General features: G+C 43.2%; 1 protein-coding gene across 1 annotated transcript in view; it reads left to right on the forward strand.

The window, feature by feature from the left end:
• Positions 1–280: 280 nt before the first annotated feature.
• LOC310680057 (uncharacterized protein) overlaps positions 281–19689 on the forward strand; it is a gene marked incomplete at its 3' end in the record, with an annotated part of 45363 nt that continues 25954 nt past the window's right edge. Inside the window, exons 1-3 of the mRNA XM_083446228.1 lie at positions 281–1484; positions 4019–4067; positions 5208–5257. Of these exons, the coding sequence (XP_083302354.1) occupies positions 1425–1484; positions 4019–4067; positions 5208–5257 (159 nt within the window). The 5' untranslated portion in view covers positions 281–1424. The remainder of the gene's footprint in view (positions 1485–4018; positions 4068–5207; positions 5258–19689) is intronic.

Genomic DNA, 19689 nt, shown 5'->3' on the forward strand with positions numbered 1-19689 from the left:
GCTGAGTTTGGAAGTGAAGATTGCTTAAACTGCAGGGGGTGGGAATGTGAAACCTTGAGGTGGCAAGATGGTTCACTTCCCAGAATGCAACACCTGAAGCCATTTTATCTAATGCTCAGTGTCTTTACTGAATTTAAATTGAGCTACAGCAGAAGGTTTGCTCAGTTTCACTTGTCAGGGGAAGAATACCCCCCACCCCACCCGGCCCCACAATTGTAAGAAACAGAAACATTTCACAATGTTGCATCTTGTTGATTTTGAGTCAGATGCAGAGCAGACAATGTTTCTGCTCAGTTAAGACAGCTCACCTAATTTTCACATATCAGCCTTCATCAGCCAGGAGCAACATTTGAAGTCCATTGGAGTTTACTGAACATCACAAGTGTACACTGAAGCACAAGTGTACAGGGTGTGTTTTTCTTTGACTTGTCAACAGGTAGCAAGTGCTTGTGTAAGCCATGCTTTCCTATGTTATCGACTTGATGCTATAGCAAAAACCCAGAGGCTGAAGAAGGGTTTTGTGGGAAAGCAGCTGTCATGGACCTAACTCTTTGCAAGTGATCATGGGAAACCACATATGACGAATTGAACAATATATGGCCTTTTAAACTCTGTTTGTGGGGTTATTGCTTTTGTTTCTTACTATGCTATATATTTTTGTGTTTTTATATTGTTAACTACTTTGTGATCCCTGGAGGAAGGACTGTATAGAAGTTGTTGTTGTTGTTGTTGTCGTCGTCCAGTCTCAGAGTTATCGGCAGATAGTCCTCACCAGGAGCCACAGTGGGGAGAATGAAAATTGGTTTGCTTGAACTGCTAATAGCTTCAAGTATCCTGGAGGAAGGTGTGACTGGAACCCTGAGTGGGACTGATCCTGTTTCAGGGTGAGGAGGATATAGTACAACATTGCATTGCAGTTCCTGCATGTATAAAGCAGTATTGAAGGCTGCACAAGCCCGTCCTCTCTTAAATTTATCCTGATGTTCTACATGATATGTTATTTGCACTCCTGGTAGTGATATGTTAGGTGTGGTTAGGACGTAAGTTTCTGAGGAAAAATGTGCTTCCAGCCATTGACTTAGAGCGCAACCGCTGAGAATTCAGAGGTTGGTCCCCCTTCCTGCAGAGCCTTCCATTTGGCAAATTGCATGTGTGTCTGTTTTGCTGTTTGTACATTCTGTGAAGCTCTGATTCTGGACCACACGATTGTCACCAGAGATGATCTCCATTAAACTCGAGCTGTTGCTTTTCTCTGCTCTTTTCCAGTTGCTGGGGGTGTGTCCCACTGAGCACAGTGTTTTTTGTGTGTGGAATTCAGCGATTCAAGTGGGTCTGTGGTAATTCATGAAGCAGAAACCGAAACCCATATAGCTGGTGATAGTAAAGTATACAGCCACTTGCCTCAGAGGCATGAAGTTGAGAGCATGACAGGCAGCTGTACGAGAACGAGAACGGCAATACACAGGAGGAAAAGAGCAACATTAGTAAGCTGGCATTCGAAGGCGAGAAGGCCTTTCAAAGGCCAAATTTACATATCTCACACTGTGAAGGGGAATATCGGTGAGATCACTCTGAGTGACAATCAAAACCGAAAATGTGGACAGCGGCTTGGCTGGTTCATCGCAAGCCTGCCTCTCTAGTTCAGCTGGGTCTAATGAGCCTGTAGTGCAATTAGTGTAAAATTTGGCCCTGCTGCTTAGCATAAGAATTTAATCAGTCAAGAATGGGATAAAAGGTCAAAAGGAAACAGCCAAACACTTGTACTGCTGTGAATGCATTAGCCTTTCCTTGGTTGTGGTCTTTCTTGTCAGGGCTCCCAATTCCCCTTAGGGCATACACAGTGCCTCAGATTTTGAAAACCTTTGCCAAAATTGCATTATGTGGTCAAATAATCTGCACGGGGCTGCCTGTTTATGCCTTTTCCATGCCCGGTATCTGCTGCTGCACAGACTGACCTGACCTCCTCACAAAGTGTCAGGCTGTGTAATAAATTTTATGTAGGAAACTAACTCCATTTGGGGGGAATAAATGAAAAGCGCAATAGCTCTGACCTGCTTCCCAACCTTTTATTTTAACTCCTAACTGCAGGGATCTTTGGATTAGTGCTCTCATCATCCCTGATCATTGGCCTCGCTGGCTGGAACTGTTGGCGAATGGAAGCACTACGAGAAGGCCTCATTTTTGCCCTAAACAATACTTCTTCTGTGTCAATTTTGCCTTTCTTTGGAGGCATCCACAGCTCTGCAAGCAGCCCATATTCCCTCAATGTGAAGGATATTACACTGTGAATAGCCCTAGAAAGGGCTTTCCCCCCCCCCATATGGAACTTTCCGGAACTCAGTTCCGGAACCTCTCAGGTGGGCGCCATTGCCATTCTAAGCAAGAGAGGCGTTCATGGTGAGTTCCAACACTTGTTTTTCTTTCACGGCGAGTTCCAGCACTTCTTTTTCTAGAAAAATAGCACTGGCCCTAGATAACCTGTGAGTTTTGCAGCTGGGCAGGGATTCATATGCAGGACTCCTTAAATCCAAATCGAGTCCTCTAACTGCTACACTATACCGCTGAGCTTTCCAGACTGTGTGTCACGACACGTTAGTGTGTCGGCTGCAGTGTGTATGTGTGCCACACAAACGCTCCTCCCATTCTTACAAGGGGTTAGTTTAACCTCCAGTTTGCTAGTAAAACTGAATTGCTGTGTTAAGAAATGATGCATGTCTAAAAAAGTGTGTCACCAACATGAAAAGATAGGAAAGCTCCGCAGAATGTCCCAGTTTCAGTCCTCAGCATCTCCAGGTTGGGCTGGGAATGTCCTCTGCTTAAAAACCCTGGGGATTGACAGCCAGTTGGAGTAGATAATGTTGAGCTAGAGAGACCATTGGTCTGACTCAGGAAAAGGCATCTTCATATGTAGAGCCCGATCCCTTGTGAGGAGATCTGTGTCAAAAGGCACTGGGATTCTGAAAAAGCTGCAGCAGCCCATGTGTGGACTCTTAGATCACATATCCAATTTCAGGTGGAATTTCAAGGATGCTCTTGAAAGAGCAGGGAGCTTTGGCAAGGAATCTGTTTTTTTATTCTTCCATTCTCCACGTTTGCTGACTCTCACATAATATCCTTCATATCCTTAAGTCCTTAAACTTCTGTCTAATTTTTATTTCCTCTGGGCAAGTTGAAGAACAGTTGTATAAGGACAAGTCTATATAGAAACCTTGCTGCTTTGTGTTTTGTTGTTAGTTTTACTGTATTTAAATTGGTTTCTTTTTTAACGTGAGCTGCTTTGGAGGTCCATTCTGAGAGTGAAAAGTGGCCTATATTTTCCAGAATGCCTTCCATCTGCTTAATGCAAAGGTGAAGCGACTGATGGACGTCAGATTAGGTTACGCATATACATGTGGCCTGCTAACTGACTCACCTTCTTGCATTATTATCTGTTATGCGTGCATTTTTTATTTTCTGCTTGTGAAACATTTACCATATTTTTTTGGTCTTTAAGACTCACTTTTTTCCTTCTAAAAAGTAAGGGGAAATGTGTGTGCGTCTTATGGAGCGAATGCAGGCTGCGCAGCTATCCCAGAAGCCAGAACAGCAAGAGGGATTGCTGCTTTCACTGCGCAGTGATCCCTCTTGCTGTTCTGGCTTCTGAGATTCAGAATATATTTTTTCTTGTTTTCCTCCTCCAAAAACTAGGTGCGCCTTGTGGTCTGGTGCGTCTTATAGAGCGAAAAATACGGTAATTGTGTTAATGTTGGCTCCCACCACATGGCTGCCCATCATTGTTCTCTAGGTGTCAGTCTTCACCTTCTCAGAGCCAATCCTGTGAACTACCTTTAATCCAAACATGGATTTGGGGACCCTTTCTAATTTTTCAATCAGATTGGTGGTTGTGAATGATGCAGTTGTGACCCTCCTTAGATCAGACCCTACCCACCTGTTGTGTGTGCTTATAATAGCCACTTTTTAAAATCTTTTTGCCATCTTTGCTTTCTGTGATCTCTGCTTTCTCCTTCCTGGATTATAGCCACATGAACGATGCCACCCAGTTAGAGAACTTAACCCGGCAAACCAGGGTAAGGACAGATATTCAGCACTATATCTTCATTCTTCATTCTGTAGACATGTAAGAGCTACTTGTTCTTGAATTTGTGTCCATGAAAGTAACTTTATTTTCATGCATCATTAGTTCTCTGCTAATGAACTGCAGGATTTGCCCGCCTAAGCAGGAACCGCCCCCCCCCCTTGCAACCCTGCTTTTTTCCACTGCTAGAAAATGTCCTTTGTTTTTACTTGTCTTTCATTTACATGATGGCCCAACTGATTAGATATCCAGATTTAATGGCTGAGCACTGCGACACTCTGTAATTCATTTTGCCACTGTGAATAAACTCAACCTTACAGGGTACATAAAAACCGAGGTTTTATGGCTGTTTTTATGATTGCTGGATTGCTACTTGTCAAGCTTATATGCATAGCCAAGGCAATCAGACCTGCTCAATGAAACCAAGTTAAGTGAGAACTCCCCAATTATGGAAGGCCGGGGCAATGCTGGATCATCATGCAGATGAGACATTGAAGAGGTTCATTCAGAAAAGCTTATGCCCCAAAGCAAGAAGTCTTCTAAACTGCTGACAGGCGGGGTTTTTTTTTGTACAAAAAAAGGCCACGTGTGGGTGAATTCTTGCCACCTATTATACAAACATGCCTTTGGAAATGGCATCATTCTGTTATCTCAGTAGGGTACACAGAAGGCCATTATGGCAGCTTATGTGAAGATATGGAGTTATGAGGCAATTAGATACTCCTAGACTATTTTCTGCTCATTCCTCCCCTCCACCTGTTTCCCTGTCTGCCTTACTGTTCAAACCAACATTTCCCCTTTATCTCCTTTTGTTCTACAGTTATTAAATCCATTGAGCTTTCAGTGGGGTGTGTTAGGGAGTCGGTATTACTGAGATTTGTATTAAGCAATGTAGATAATATTTTATCACGCAATCTACCACACCTCTGCACCTGGTCAGTAGTTGAATGTTCCTCGCCTCTTGGCAGTTTCATACAAGCTACTCATAGCTCCCTACTCCCGTTTATATATTTTGCTCATTTCCTGTGTCTATGGTTAAATGGCTCCAGAATGCAAGTCTGTTATATCTGTTCCCCTCCCTCCTCCCCCAAAAAGAGTTCTTTCTTTCTGAATTCTTGGGTTTGTTTTTCAGCCTTCATTGGTGGGAAAACAATGCCCTCTTCAGAGTTAAATGGAATTAAGGTAAGTAGGGGAAACATCCTGCAGCCTTGGTTTCCGTCTGAAATATTAAAAGATAATCCAGAGGTAATGAAGTGGGCTAAGCCATGATTTATAGGAGGGATTTTAAGTTCTTTTAAAGATTAATAGGAAACAAACTATAAATCATCATTCCCACTTGCAAAAGCACTGTGTGGGAGTTGGGACAAATTAATGGTTCGAGGAGAAACTGAAGTGTCTTGTGTTTGTATGCTCATGTGACCGGGGGGGGGGGGAATTGAGAGAGAGAGAGAGAGAGAGCTCATGCTGGGCACAGCAATTTGGGATGCTTTGCTAAAGGAAAGCTTTGTAGCCACTTTCCCGGCTTTCAGTTGATATGCTTTTGCTTTGATGCTAAAAGCCACGTATCAGTCCCGTAATAATAACAAAGGCAGAAAACTCTGCTGTTTCCATATATAATTTTTACTTCTGCAGACTACTGCTAAGAGGAATTACATACACATTTTTAAAAATGAGGGTGCTGGGCTTCTAAACTGGATGTGTGTGTGTACTTGGAATGGGGAAATGGCCTGGTTAGTAACAAGATTGGCAAAGGTAAAGGGACCCTTGACCATTAGGTCCAGTCGTGGCCGACTCTGGGGTTGCGGCGCTCATCTCGCTTTATTGGCCGAGGGAGCTGCCGTACAGCTTCCAGGTCATGTGGCCAGCATGACTAAGCCGCTTCTGGCGAACCAGAGCAGCACACAGAAACGCCGTTTACCTTCCTGCCGGAAGGTATCTACTTGCACTTTGATGTGTTTTCAAACTGCTAGGTGGGCAGGAGCTGGGACCGAGCAACGGGAGCTCACCCTGTCGCGGGGATTCGAACCGCCAACCTTCTGATCAGCAAGTCCTAGGCTCTGTGGTTTAACCCACAGCGCCACCCACGTAACAGGCTTGACTGACTGCCAAATCAACCTGGAAGAACTCATTCTTCCAGGGGAGTGGAAGCCATAGTCTTACGTCAGGGGTTGCCAATGTGCCACCCTCAAGCATACATGTATCCACAGAACAGAACAGAACAAAATAGAGTGGAATGGAACCAAACAAGGCCCCCTCCAAGGCAGGTATGGATGATGGCCATGACAGCTTGGGCTTTTTCAGTGGTGGCCCCTAATTGTGGTAGGTTCTCCCCAAGGAGACCTGCCTGGTGCTGACATTATCAGCTTTTTAACACCAGGCAAAGACATTCTTGTTCTTCCAGGCTGGTTTTTTTTTTAATGTGATTTTTTAGCCTGGTGTTCCATCTTTCGGTAGGGTGGGGAAATGTGCATACAGTGGTACCTTAGGTTAAGAACTTAATTTGTTCTGGAGGTCTGTTCTTAACCTGAGGTACCACTTTAGCTAATGGGGCTTCCCGCCGCCGCCGCACCGCCGCCGCGCGATTTCTGTTCTCACCCTGAAGCAAAGTTCTTAACCCGAGGTACTATTTTTGGGTTAGCGGAGTATGTAACCTGAAACGTCTGTAACCCGAGGTACCACTGTATATCAATTATCTATAGCTATACACACACATCTATTCTATGTTGTGTTGTTCATGGATGAACACTCATAGTATGTCTGTTTTTTTTATTTTCCTGGCATTCTTGAATTTTACATCTTTGTAAGTCACTCTTAAGACTCTTGCGAAAAGCTATGAATACATTTACATAATGATGATAAATAAATAAATGCATTCAATAGAGCTTACTGCTGAGCAAATACACAGTTCACCTTTCTCAGCATGTTTGCTCGCCTTGGTGGCCCCTGATCAACTGTTTTCACCTTTCTGAATTAGTGGCATGCGTAATCCCACCCAGTTATGGATCTTCAAACTGTAAACACAACAGCACGGTACTATGTTACATAACTAAGCACATTTGGCTACAAGGGGTTACAAGATGATGGAAGTGAGGCCAATATAAATGAATTTGCAAATAAAAAGCTTGACTCCCAAGCAAACAACTGACTCCCGATATCCTTGAGTTGAGTTAGGTCATCAAGGCTTTTGAAAAAATCCATTTATAAGCTATTCAATATATAAACCTGTCTCTTACTCCATTTATAAGCATATCCTAAAGGCTTGGGGGAAGTCCCAACGGGACTTATTAGGAAGCAAGTATTTTATGATTGCAAGCTTACTTTCTGATGTGAAATGAAATCATGTCCATACCATTGTGGAACTTTCTATCTGGCTCCAATGTAGCCAGCCTCCACATCACATCCTTCGCCAATGAACAGAAGCAGTGGTCACAAGAATTAGAAATCGGATCATGGTTTGGTTGCTCAGTAAGAAAGAAAACATCAAACTAAAACCCTATGTGAAACTTAAAAAAAACTACATGGCTTCTGGTAGTTATGAGCCACATCGCGTTCCACCTTGATCTATCCAGCTCCAGGCTAGTTACCTTTGGCTATAGTCTTTGTCTGCTTGCCCCCTGCTAAACTTTCTCAATGGTGTTCTACTGCTTTTTTATTCATGTCTCAGGGGATAGCTAGCTACCCCAATGATCCCCAAAGACCCAACAAGAATTATATGTATTCCCATAAAATACACAACAGTCCATAGAATAAGGCCCATTCTGTTCAGAGCAGCCAAGTCCATCAGGAAAGAGAAGGGAGCCAATATTTTCTTATTCCTTGAGTTTTCTAGAAAGTTCCGCTCATGTCTTATCTACCACATCCCCAAATGTGGTAGATAAGACATGTGACCATAGGGAGGATCATTAAACAGCAGCCCTGTTTTTCTGAATATAAATGGAATGAAATCCACAGTTTTGCCTGGGTCAGAACAACATTAAGCATTGACAAATAGGCTGTCTGCTCTCTAGCTTTGCAGCCAGAGGGTGAGATTTCCTCCTGTTTTCTTATGTCTTTGCTGTAAGCGCCCAGGCTTACAAAATATGTCCACTAGATTTCAGCCGTTAAGATCATGATAACGTTTTCACAGCCATTTGGTTGCAATATGAATCTTTTAGCATATGTGTGTGTGTCTGTGTGCATATATATATATATATATATATATGCAAATGCCTGCATATGTATGTTAAAGCAACTGCTTGTGGCACAAAAGTGACATCAGCTGAGTGATATTAATGACAAGTTGAAATGAGGCAGGGAAGCATAAAGGTGTGCCTAAAATGCTCTGTCAAATAAAAGTATCATAAATCATCCCTTTCTTCCATTCCAGAACTTCTTTATATTATTCCTATCCCATTCTGCCACTCTGTGTTGTTGTTGGAATTCGTCTGTCTTGAGAGACCACGCATCTCTGGGGGTGAAGTCAAACCTCTGTGTTAGGAGCACCGAAGTGACCTCTCTGGGGCACAAACAAACCTGGGCAGTGTGTATGGAGGCCCTGGGCTGCTTAGATGACAAGACTCACTGATGAGGTCCAAAGGAAAGCAGAGCAATACATTTGGCACCAGCTTGGCTGCAGGAGTTGCTGGAAGAAGGAGTACAAGATGCCATCCAACCATCTTAGGGACTCCACTCTGGATTTATGTAGGGTTTACTCCTTAGTCTTTCTTCTCCTGAAGATGTCCCGCAAGGCAGTGAAAGTCTAGGATCTGAGTTTTGAATGGACTATCTTCCCAGGTTGATGAGCCCCATCTGCCCCTTACTTCCTTCTACTGCACATTCAGAAACCTCCTTCTTGACTGTTGGACCCACTATTGGTCTTATCTACTCAATCCGCTGGAGCCATTCTTCACATGCAGGGGAAGTCCCTAACTTACCAAGGATTTAAAACCCATTGGCTACCCTTGCCTGGTTTAGCCACCCAGTCGAAGCCATTCTAGGAGCTACAGGTGACAGCTGAGTGCAGGGAGGGGACTAAAGGTGGACAAACTACCCTAGAAGAAGCGCAATGTGTTCCCTACCAACAATACTAACCCTCCCCTAACACTCCATGCACCCCATTCCATACTGTGACCCACAGAAAGGAACCAAGCATCAGTAGCACATTTTGCTTTTAGCCTAAAAATGTCAACAGTAAAATGTGAACTAGTTTCACTCTGCATCCCTTTAATGTTGAGAAGTTAAGTATCCAGTCACCATGCATGGTACGCTTACAAAGTTCTGGAAGCTTCTAGACAGTTGCTCCACTGTATTTAAAAGTAAAACCCAAATTCTTCTGAGTATCGGTCATTCTTACTCCTGTCAACCTCAGAATATACACAGGAGGGTTTGAATCTGTTAACTTCATCCAGATCAGAATATGTTCATCTGTTCAGGCTCTCCAAATTGTGATCTGAAGCACAGCAAATAGCAAATATCTTACCCCCTGCCAGCTGTCTTTTCAAAATGGTGGCCATACCTGTGTACTTATTTCAGAACACGCACACCCCACACATTGTACACTAAATAAATAAATTGGGTACATTATAAAACTGATGGGAGAGTATTTTGATGTGATGCATGCTTGGACAAACACATCAGCATTTTGGCCCCTTCTGTGAACTATTAAATTTGGTGGTATGCACAGATGCAATAACCAAGTAAATTAAATGTGATTTGCTGGATTCCAGCAGTCATCTCATTTTCCTCTCCAGGGCATTTTCAGTTGTTAGCCCTATATGTATTTGTGACACTTTGTGAGTATCTCAGCAATAATTTCTTACTTCCATTTCCCCCTTGCTCTGAATTACAGAGCATCCATACTCACTTGGTGGTACTTAACTTTGTTTATCTGTGAGAGATGAAACTTACCTAACTTTAATCTCTGACAATTTTTTCTCCTTTTTTCTGCTACCTTATTCTCCGTAATGACCAATTTAATTTTCTCATTAGAGCCATTGTATTTTATTAGCACTCCCCAGCATTTCATTTACTAGTGCCTGTGGAGACACAAACAATCAGTATGGATTCCCTCTCAAAATTAAAACTACCCACATCTCGATAACAATCTCTACACAGATCCCCAGAGTGTGTGACTGCACTCCTGTGTGACTGAATTCTTCTTCTTCCTTTGAAAGTTTCCATGGCTGAGATTCAGTTGCAACCACTGTGTTGTTTATGTTCTTTTTTCAAAATATTCCTCTGCTCCTTGGAAGTATGTGCCCTATGGTTCTCATCACCACTTCTAGGTTGGAAAGAGGGACTATGGACTCCCCTTCTTTGGATGTCTCCAGTTTAAGCCTGGGCAATGGGTGTTTTCCCGTGAATGGGAATGAGTCCCACTCAACACAGTGAGGCTTACTTATGAGTGGCTTCCAACATATATAAAAACATAACAAAACATTACACATGAAAAAGCTTCCCTATACAGGGCTGCCTTCAGATGTCTTCTAAAGGTTATACAGTTACTCATCTCCTTGACATCTGATGGGACGGTGTTCCACAGAGTGGGTGCTACTACTGAGAAGGCCCCCTCTCTGGTTCCCTGTAACCTCACTTCTCGTGGTGAGGGAACGGCCAGAAGGCCCTTGGTACTGGATCTCAGTATCCAGGCTTATTCACAGCTGGTCCAGCAAAATGCCGTGATGGGTGATATCAAAAGCTGCTGAGGGATCAAAGAGAAGCAAAAGCCCCAAATGGGAAGCATACCGTTAAAATAAGGGAAAATAAGATGAAATGTGAGTACATAACTTAGGGGCTTCTGTTTTTAAAATGCACTGTAACCCATAAGAGCAATTCAGTGAATGACAAACTTTGCTGGTGTGTGTAAATTCAAATAAAATAGATTTCTGTGTGAATGTATTGTGGTGTGTTTTTGAAAAGCTACTTGAGAACTACTAGGTACAAATGTTTACTTAGACGCCTGTCGCCGTACGTGATTATCCAGACAAGTGCTTGAGAAGAATTGCAATATGAATCGCAAATAATTGTCAAGGAGCTGCCAACTATCTAAGCAGAGCCCTGCATTTGAAAGTAATGCGCAATCAGTGATGTAGTTCAAATGGATCTGTGCTGGGAAAATTCTCTCCTGTCTCTCTTACCACTAGGTAGAATTTCAAACATGCCATTGGCTCTTCTCATTCATAGCCTTGCCATGACAATGTGGGTTTTTTTCTGGAAGCTGCAACTAGTGCAGAATAGGGGCAGGGTTGCTAAAGGCAGTGGCTGGCCATGTAACTGTGGAATATTGGCAATACAGTCAAACCAGCAATGCATTTTTGCTAGATAGGCACATGATAGGAGCGGAAGCTCAAAGAGTTTCCCTCTAAGTTTGCTTGCTAGAGAGAACTCTGAGAGCCATTGCCACTGTGCTCTGATAGGGGGAGTATTTAGCCATATATAATCTCACCTGGCTAGGCTCTTTCCTCTTTGACCTCATTGCAGTAATGTAGAACACCTGCATGTCTGAGCTCCACAGCTCAGACACCATTTTAAATTAGACTAAAGCATGTCTTTGTAACTGGATTACCATTTTAAGCCTGCCTGTACAAAGCTGCTGTTATCGATTACTCTTCAACAAGTATTCTGAGTGAGTAAATGCTATTTTTACCTTTGAAAAGGCTGTGTGATGACTGCTTTAAGGGGGGGGGGGGGGAGAAATACCAGGATAATCATCTGCCTTAAAGCATTCTGGATTACTTAAACTAAAAGGCTAAAACTAGCCTATCTAAGCTTCCCTTTTAAGCTGCAAAGGGTTGCACTCTGCTCAATTCACAAACATGGGGAAGGAAGGATAATTTCTAACAAATGCATTCTCTCGTACCATCTATACACATGCCAACAATAACATCATTATTAAAAGAACTGCACTGCCTGCCAGTTTGCTACCAGGCCATGTTTAAGCTTTTGGTATTAACGTATAAAGCCCTTAACAACTTGGGACTAGCTATGTGAAGGAACCCTAACCTTCTGCCACATAGAACCTGTCCATTCATTAAAGTCAGGGCTTTTTTACAGCTGGAACTCACTGGAACTCAGTTCTGGCACCTCCAGTGGGCGCCATTGCCATTCTAAGAGAATGAAGGAGGTGTTCATGGTGAGCTCCAGCACCTCTTTTTCTAGAAAAATTGCACTGATTAAAGTCTTCAGTTGAAGCACTCCTGACTCTGCCACACTCTGCAAAAGTTCATTTTGCAGCAAAGGGATGTGGGTGGTGCTGTGGGTTAAACCACAGAGCCTAGGGCTTGCCAATCAGACAGTCGGCGGTTCGAATCCCCATGACGGGGTGAGCTCCCGTTGCTTGGTCTCAGCTCCTGCCAACCTAGCAGTTCGAAAGCACGTCAAAGTGCAAGTAGATAAATAGGTACCACTTCGGCGGGAAGGTAAACGGCGTTTCCGTGCGCTGCTCTGGTTCGCCAGAAGTGGCTTAGTCATGCTGGCCACATGACCCAGAAGCTGTACACCAGTTCCCTTGGCCTATAAAGTGAGATGAGCACCACAACCCCAGAGTCGGTCACGACTGGACCTAATGGTCAGGGGTCCCTTTACCTTTACTGTAGGTGGAGGATCTTTCAACCTCCCCTCAGAAATAAGGTGAGTGCCAACAGTTCGCTGCGTGCTAAAAACTCGCCTGTATACTGAATCGTTTGCTGTCTGTTGGCCATTTGTTCTAACATCTGTGCTGACTGAGGCTGCATACACACCATGCGTTTGAAGTATATTTAAAGCATGTATTATCCCTCACTGAACTTATTATCCCTCATTCCCAGCACCCATAACTACAGTGCCCAGAATTATTTTGGGGGGAAGCCATGCACCTTAATTGGGCTTTCAGTGTATGGTGTATACTCAGGCTGTTTTACTGGAATGGCTTTTATTGAAAACCACCTTGAGATGTTTTCAAAAAAGCGTCTCCAACTAACTGACTGACTGACAGACTGACTAAATGCCTTTTGAATTACGAGAAAGGGAGAGGTAGATATCTATTCGTGTATCTCTCTCTCTCTCTCTCTCTCTCTCTCTCTCTCTCCACATAATGCTGGAAAACCTTGCTCCAGAGCATGATTTGTGATAACTAGCCACTTATAACCAACATGCTTAAGTCTAATTAATGCATGAAGGGGTTAAGACCATAGAATAAGCTGTCCTGCCAGGCTTAGCCAATGTCACCCCCCCCCCCGCTCACCTTGGGAGGAATGGCTATCAAGCTCTTTGTTCTTTCATTCCATCATGAGAACTCCTATGAATAAGGAGGTCTGAGATGGTTGCTTCAAGTTTAGACTGTGCGGCTGACAGAAGCCATCTTTGTGATTCTATACAAATGATTTAGAAACTCTAACCACTTTGGAACCTAAGTTTTACTGCCCGTGTTTTCTGACTGCTGTGTGGAAAAGCACACAAATCTGACCTTTGAAGAGTTTGTAAGCAAAACATTTTTTTTAATTTACCAAATGTGTAGTAGAGGGGAATCTTGGAAGCAACTCAGAAGGGGGTACAGTGGTACCTCTGGTTGCGAACGGGATCTGTTCCAGAGGCAACATGATTAGAATGTAACCTGCAGCAGCGCGTCTGTGCATGCGCGGGGGTGCGATTTGTTGTTTCTGTGTGACATCATTTTGCACGTCTGCGTGAGCGGCGTAACCCGTGAGTAACCTTTCCCGGTGTTTCCGGGTCGCCGCGGGACGCAACCTGAAAAAACGTATCATGAAGCAAATGTAACATGAAGTATGACTGTATTTGAAAGGTCCAATAACCTAATTTCCATGTGTTACTTTGCTGCATATTTTGTGATTTTAAATATCTGCTGGGGTTCTCTCACCAAAGAGTACATGCACCAGACCTGGATCTTAGGCATCCAGGAAGTCTCCTTTGATTGTACCTATATTTTTCTTTAACCAAAATCCAACATAAGGTTGGGCAACTTTTTGTCTGTGGAGGACTGCATCCCCTTGGGGAAATTTTGTCAGGGACTGCATGACATGTGTGGGAAGAGTCAAAGACAAGTGTGGGTGGGGCTGCTCCTTTTCTTCTCACTTTCTGTGATCCCCTTTCTCTGATTGTCGAGTAGGTAGTTCTGTTTTTAATAAAGTTTTATTATACGTTTTATCCTTGTTCTTTTAAAAAAAAGAGGAAACTGAAAAATCCCTCCTCAAAGTTTGGATTGCTTTTTAGTTTTCATTGTGCTTTTCAATCTGTAGACATCAAATAAATTACGTCTGGTGTATCATCTGCAAAAAGTCTCTTAGTAGAATCTCTGAACCATTATGTAATTTATTGAACTTAATTAACACAAGCCAATATTTTACATAAGTAATTAAATGAGTTGAAAGTGTTGCACGACTCTCCCATCTGTTGGAAGCAACAGCTAAATTGCAGTACAAATTAAAACACATAGTGTATGTCTTCCATGTGTGACTATATACCATTTTTGACTATGTGTCTATTTACATATAAATTATGCTATTGAAATGCCTCGCAGTATATATATTCCTTATTGGGGCCCATTAGTTTTATTCCTGACTGTAGAAATGCTGATTCCAAGGAATATGGCGGTAAACAATAGAGCTTAAGGACCATTTAAACCAGCCTAACCTCCACCTTGACATCTGTTGAACTGTAGCTCATGGATTACTGTCGCCTTTTAAAGGTGCACCTGCCCATTGATCCTCCTGATTATATGCACCTCACATTTGCCCTCTATATTGTTTTGAAAAGCATCACTAAGCTGCTCTCATCAAACTACTCATAAATTGTCAGATGAACTTTGGAAAATTTAGCCGTTACTGAAGAAGATTAGTATCTATCATTAAAGTACCATGGAGTCATGCCAGTTTCACTTCCCATTCAGAATAACATTTAGGGAATAATACATTTGGTGGATTTCTCTCTCAGTGTAGAGGGCACTCAAATGTCAAGTTGTTGTTGTTTAGTCGTTCAGTCAAGTATCTATCCACTATGTTTGTGTTCTGGCCTTCCCCAAAGCAAGGTTGTCCGTCCATCTTAAAACAAAATGGAAGCTTATAAACAGTTGTACTCGTTGCTATTTTTCTAGAAAAAGAGGTGCCAGAACTCACCATGAGAGCTCTCCCTTCTTCTCTTAGAATGGCAATGATGCCCACCAGAGGGATGTCAGAGTTGTGAGCTCTGGCTGAAAAAACACACCCTGTTTGTACTTCAGAATGGTCTCAAAAATATAAGAAAGCATTTCAGGCTGGAAAAATAAGAGCATTGGAAGATGAGGATCATGAAAACTAAAAAGATGGGGCATGGTGTCCAGATTCAACATTGTCACTAAACCTTGAAATACAGTGGTACCTCGGGTTACATACGCTTCAGGTTACATACGCTTCTTACATACGCTTCAGGTTACAGACTCCGCTAACCCAGAAATAGTACCTCAGATTAAGAACTTTGCTTCAGGCTGAGAACAGAAATCGTGCTCCGGCGGCACGGCGGCAGCAGGAGGCCCCATTAGCTAAAGTGGTGCTTCAGGTTGAGAACAGTTTCAGGTTAAGAACGGACCTCTGGAACGAATTAAGTACTTAACCCGAGGTACCACTGTATACCTTGACACCTGCCAATATTCCCTCCTTGTTCAAGGCCAGTATTGGGATTTCGATGGAAAAATCTGTTTTCCTACATAGCAACAGCACAGGTTTGCTGCGTTCTCAGCAAGGTATATCTCAGCTTCCGCTGCATCTGGATTGAGTAAACTATGGGCAGTGAAGAGGTACAGAGAGAACTTAGATTTAGTTCTCATCTGAAGGTGAACCTACCTAATTCACTCTCTCTGAAACAATACACAAATTGAAAAGAACAGCCATCCACAACAAGCACTTTTCTGAATTTTGCAATGCAGTTCTCCAGCCAAGCAATGTTTTCAGAAATGCACAGTCTAGGGTAAACTGCATTTTAAATGCATATGTTGGTGAAAATTGCTTTTTAAAACTGTATATTGGGTAAAATTTCATTAAGAAGGTATATTTTGGGAGAAATTTGCACTAAAATTTCCAAGAGAACTTAAAAAATAAATTCATAACCGACATAGAAATGTGGAGAACTGAATTTAAGACTGGGAAAATTAGAAATGGAAGGGAAGTGAAATGGACAGGTTTTCCATCCCTTGGTCATGCTGAGTGACTGATGACCCATTGTATTTCCAAGGCAGCATCAAAGATATGAGTGTGGTAATTTAATCAGCTGCAACTCCTCAGACAGCCAGTCAGAGAACAGTGACGCTGGGATGATCGAGAGGGGATCACAGCTGGATTTCAAGCTGCTGTGGCAGCGAAATAAAGAAACAAAAAAATCCATGGGGAAGGTGGACAACTTAAAGGAGGTGTACCAGACAGGAAGATAATAGCCTGCCCTCTGAACTGACCTGCACAAAACTCTATTTGTGCTTGTTAGCTCAGGTCAGGACTGGCCTCTGTGTCAGAAGCCCATTAACAAACTGGACACAGCTCAGAGGGCAACAGCCAAGAAGCCATTTCTGCTTCCTCTTTCCTTTCCAGTGGCAAGTCTGAGTGTGGTAATATTACTCCCAGCAGGTTTTGGACCTTTTTCTTATAGCAGGGGGTGGGATGAGGGAGGCCCAGCTTTCTGCTGAGGGGATAAATCTGTAACTCTACTAATTACGGGCATGGATGCGAGCTCCCTTGGTTCAATGCTGTTGGATAATGCTGTTGTTGCTTTGCAATGTTGTGTGTGAATGAATGAATGGATGTGCATTATGTGTGGGAATGGATATATGTAGGTGTTATGTGTGGATTCTTATGAATTCTGTGGATTCTGTGTGTTGGAATGAGTGGGTGTGGGTGTGTGTATAAATGGATAAGAACCCACCTTTTCCTGTAAGTGGGAGAGTTAGAAAAGTTATACACCCCACAATTCCTTTCTACGACACAGTGCCTGAAGGCAAAGGAATCCCAGGCTCATACTTCCTGCCAATCATGGCAAATCCACCATGCTTATCAAAGCATGCTGCAGACTCACAGTGTGCCAGTGTGGTGTAGTGTAGAGAGCCAGTGTGGTGTAGTGGTTAAGAGCGGTAGTCTCGTAATCTGGGGAACCGGGTTTGCGTCTCCGCTCCTCCACATGCAGCTGCTGGGTGACCTTGGGCCAGTCACACTTCTCTGAAGTCTCTCAGCCCCACTCACCTCACAGAGTGTTTGTTGTGGGGGAGGAAGGGAAAGGAGAATGTTAGCCGCTTTGAGACTCCTTAAAGGGAGTGAAAGGCGGGATATCAAATCCAAACTCTTCTTCTTCTTCACACAAAGCTTTTATCCAAGGTTGCCTCTGCTTGCTGATTTAAATCCGCAGAGGAAACCTTCACGAATCCTCTGCTGTTGTTTCCACAAAATATGAACCCTCCTGAAGCAGGCCATCTGGCCCGGCATCCTGTTTCTCACAGGGCCAATTAGATGCCATGGGGAATCAGACAAGCAGGATCTGAGTACAACAACACTTTTCCCGCATGTGATTCCTAGCAACTGGCGTTCAGAGGTATTCTGCCTCTGTATTGGAAGTTGTATATAGCTATCATGGCTAGTAGGCGTTGATAGCCTAATCCATGGGTAGGATGTGGCCCAATTGCCTTCTCCGTTCGGCCCATGGACAGTCTGGGAATCAGCATGTTTTTACATGAGTAGAACATGTCTTTTTCTTTAAAATGCATCTCTGGGTTATTTGTGGGGCATAGGAATTCGTTAATCCCCCCCCCCCCAAATATAGTCTGGCCCCCCACAAGGTCTGAGGGACAGTGGACTGGCCCCCTGCTGAAAAAGTTTGCTGACCCCTGGCCTAATCCTCTTTTAAAACAATCCAGTGAGCTACAGGAAGGCTCAGGTCACTTCAAGCAGCATGGCAGTTACATAGCTGGTATAATATCGAATAAACAGATTTTTTGTTGTAAGGAAGCTAAATGTGTTTTTTAACCTTCTGCACAAGCACAAGCGGCAGCTGTGCCGACTGCCTCCACCACCTTTCTGAGTAGTCTTTTCTTCAGTTTCACAAATATCTATTTTTAAGTCCAGAGGTTGGCAGGTATTGTTCAGGGCAAAGTTTTTCATTGCATGCATATTCTTTCGAGGCAGACATACTCTCCTGAGAGGCCTCGTTTCAGTACTTTTAAGAATTATATTGGCGTCTTGTGCAGTACTGTGGATACATTGGGAGATCTATGACAATTAACCAAATGAGAAAATAGAGTGCTTGTAATTAAGATAATCAAGCTCAGGAAAAACCCACCCTCCTAATACTAATAGCCATGCAGCTTTAAGCTGTACATTAATTAAACCCTGGATAACAGTTACAGTCACTCACAGGCAATTTGGGGGAGAGAAAAAAATACGCAAGATCTGTGGCATGGAGACAAGACTGCTGCGAAAACACATCTACTTCTTTGGCGATCACTCGTAGCTGAGTAAGATATAAACATGGTTTTAACAATGAGTCTGTAAGTGACTGTGGAGGCCAGTTCTGGATCCACACGTCCTTCCACAATGGGGACATTGGTTTCTGGGTGGGAGTTGATCACAGTGTGGATTTGCCAAGCGTGCCTTCCTCTTAGCACGTTTCTCCCTTGCGTCCTGAGTCTGAGTGTCTTCAAAGCCCATGACACACTGCCCCTGACTTTATCTGCAAAGGTTATTTGTCCATTTTAAGCAGTTGCCAAGATGATTTAATGTGCTTTTTGCTTAAGGCCATCTTCCTGCAAGAGCAATGAATGCGCCCAACATATGTATCTTATCTGCAATTCTGTTTTGAAGCCTATATATGTGGCACAATCCCAGCCTCTCCTCGTTGATCTAGAGGCTCTGATCTGCTCCTGATAGGATGATAAAATACAAGAGGAGATTTGTGTGAATGGTGTATGATCTCTGCTCTTTTGAATCTGCTCATCCCAAGGAAGAGCCCATTTCTCTGCTGCATCTGATCATGCTAAACATGGCAGTACTTTCTCCAACCTGCAATGGCATCTCCATCCATGTCAAAGGAAGGGGCAACTTTGCACTCACAAAAATGTGTTTGTGCTGCATGGAGATGTCCTCTCCTATGAAGTAATTGGATCACAGGGCTCTGGGTATATATGGTAGTGAGCATGGGCGAAGCTACATTTGTTTGAGTATTATTATTATTATTATTATTATTATTATTTTGCAGCACTGGAAATTTCCCAGTGCGTCAGAAGAAATTCATCACTTTAGGAGGACTAAGATACAGAATAACTGTAAAAAATACAGGGGAGAATAATAATAAATTTTATTATTTCTACCCCACCCATCTGGCTGGGTTTCCCCAGCTATTCTGGGCGGCTTCCAGCAAAATATAAAAAATATATTAAAATGTCAGACATTAAAAACTTCCCAATACAGGGCTACCTTCAGATGTCTTCTAAAAGTTGTGTAGTTCTTTATCTCTTTGACATCTGATGGGAGGGCATTCCACAGAGAGGGCACCACTGCCGAGAAGGCCCTCTGCCTGGTTCCCTGTAACTTCACTTCTCACAGTGAGGGAACCGCCAGAAGGCCCGTAGTGCTGGACCTCAGTGTCTGGGCTGAATGATGGGGGTGGAGACGCTTCTTCAGGTATACTGGGCC

The sequence above is a fragment of the Podarcis tiliguerta genome (genome assembly GCF_965153285.1).
Source record: "Podarcis tiliguerta genome assembly, chromosome: 1".
NCBI classification, from domain to species: Eukaryota; Metazoa; Chordata; class Lepidosauria; order Squamata; family Lacertidae; genus Podarcis; species Podarcis tiliguerta.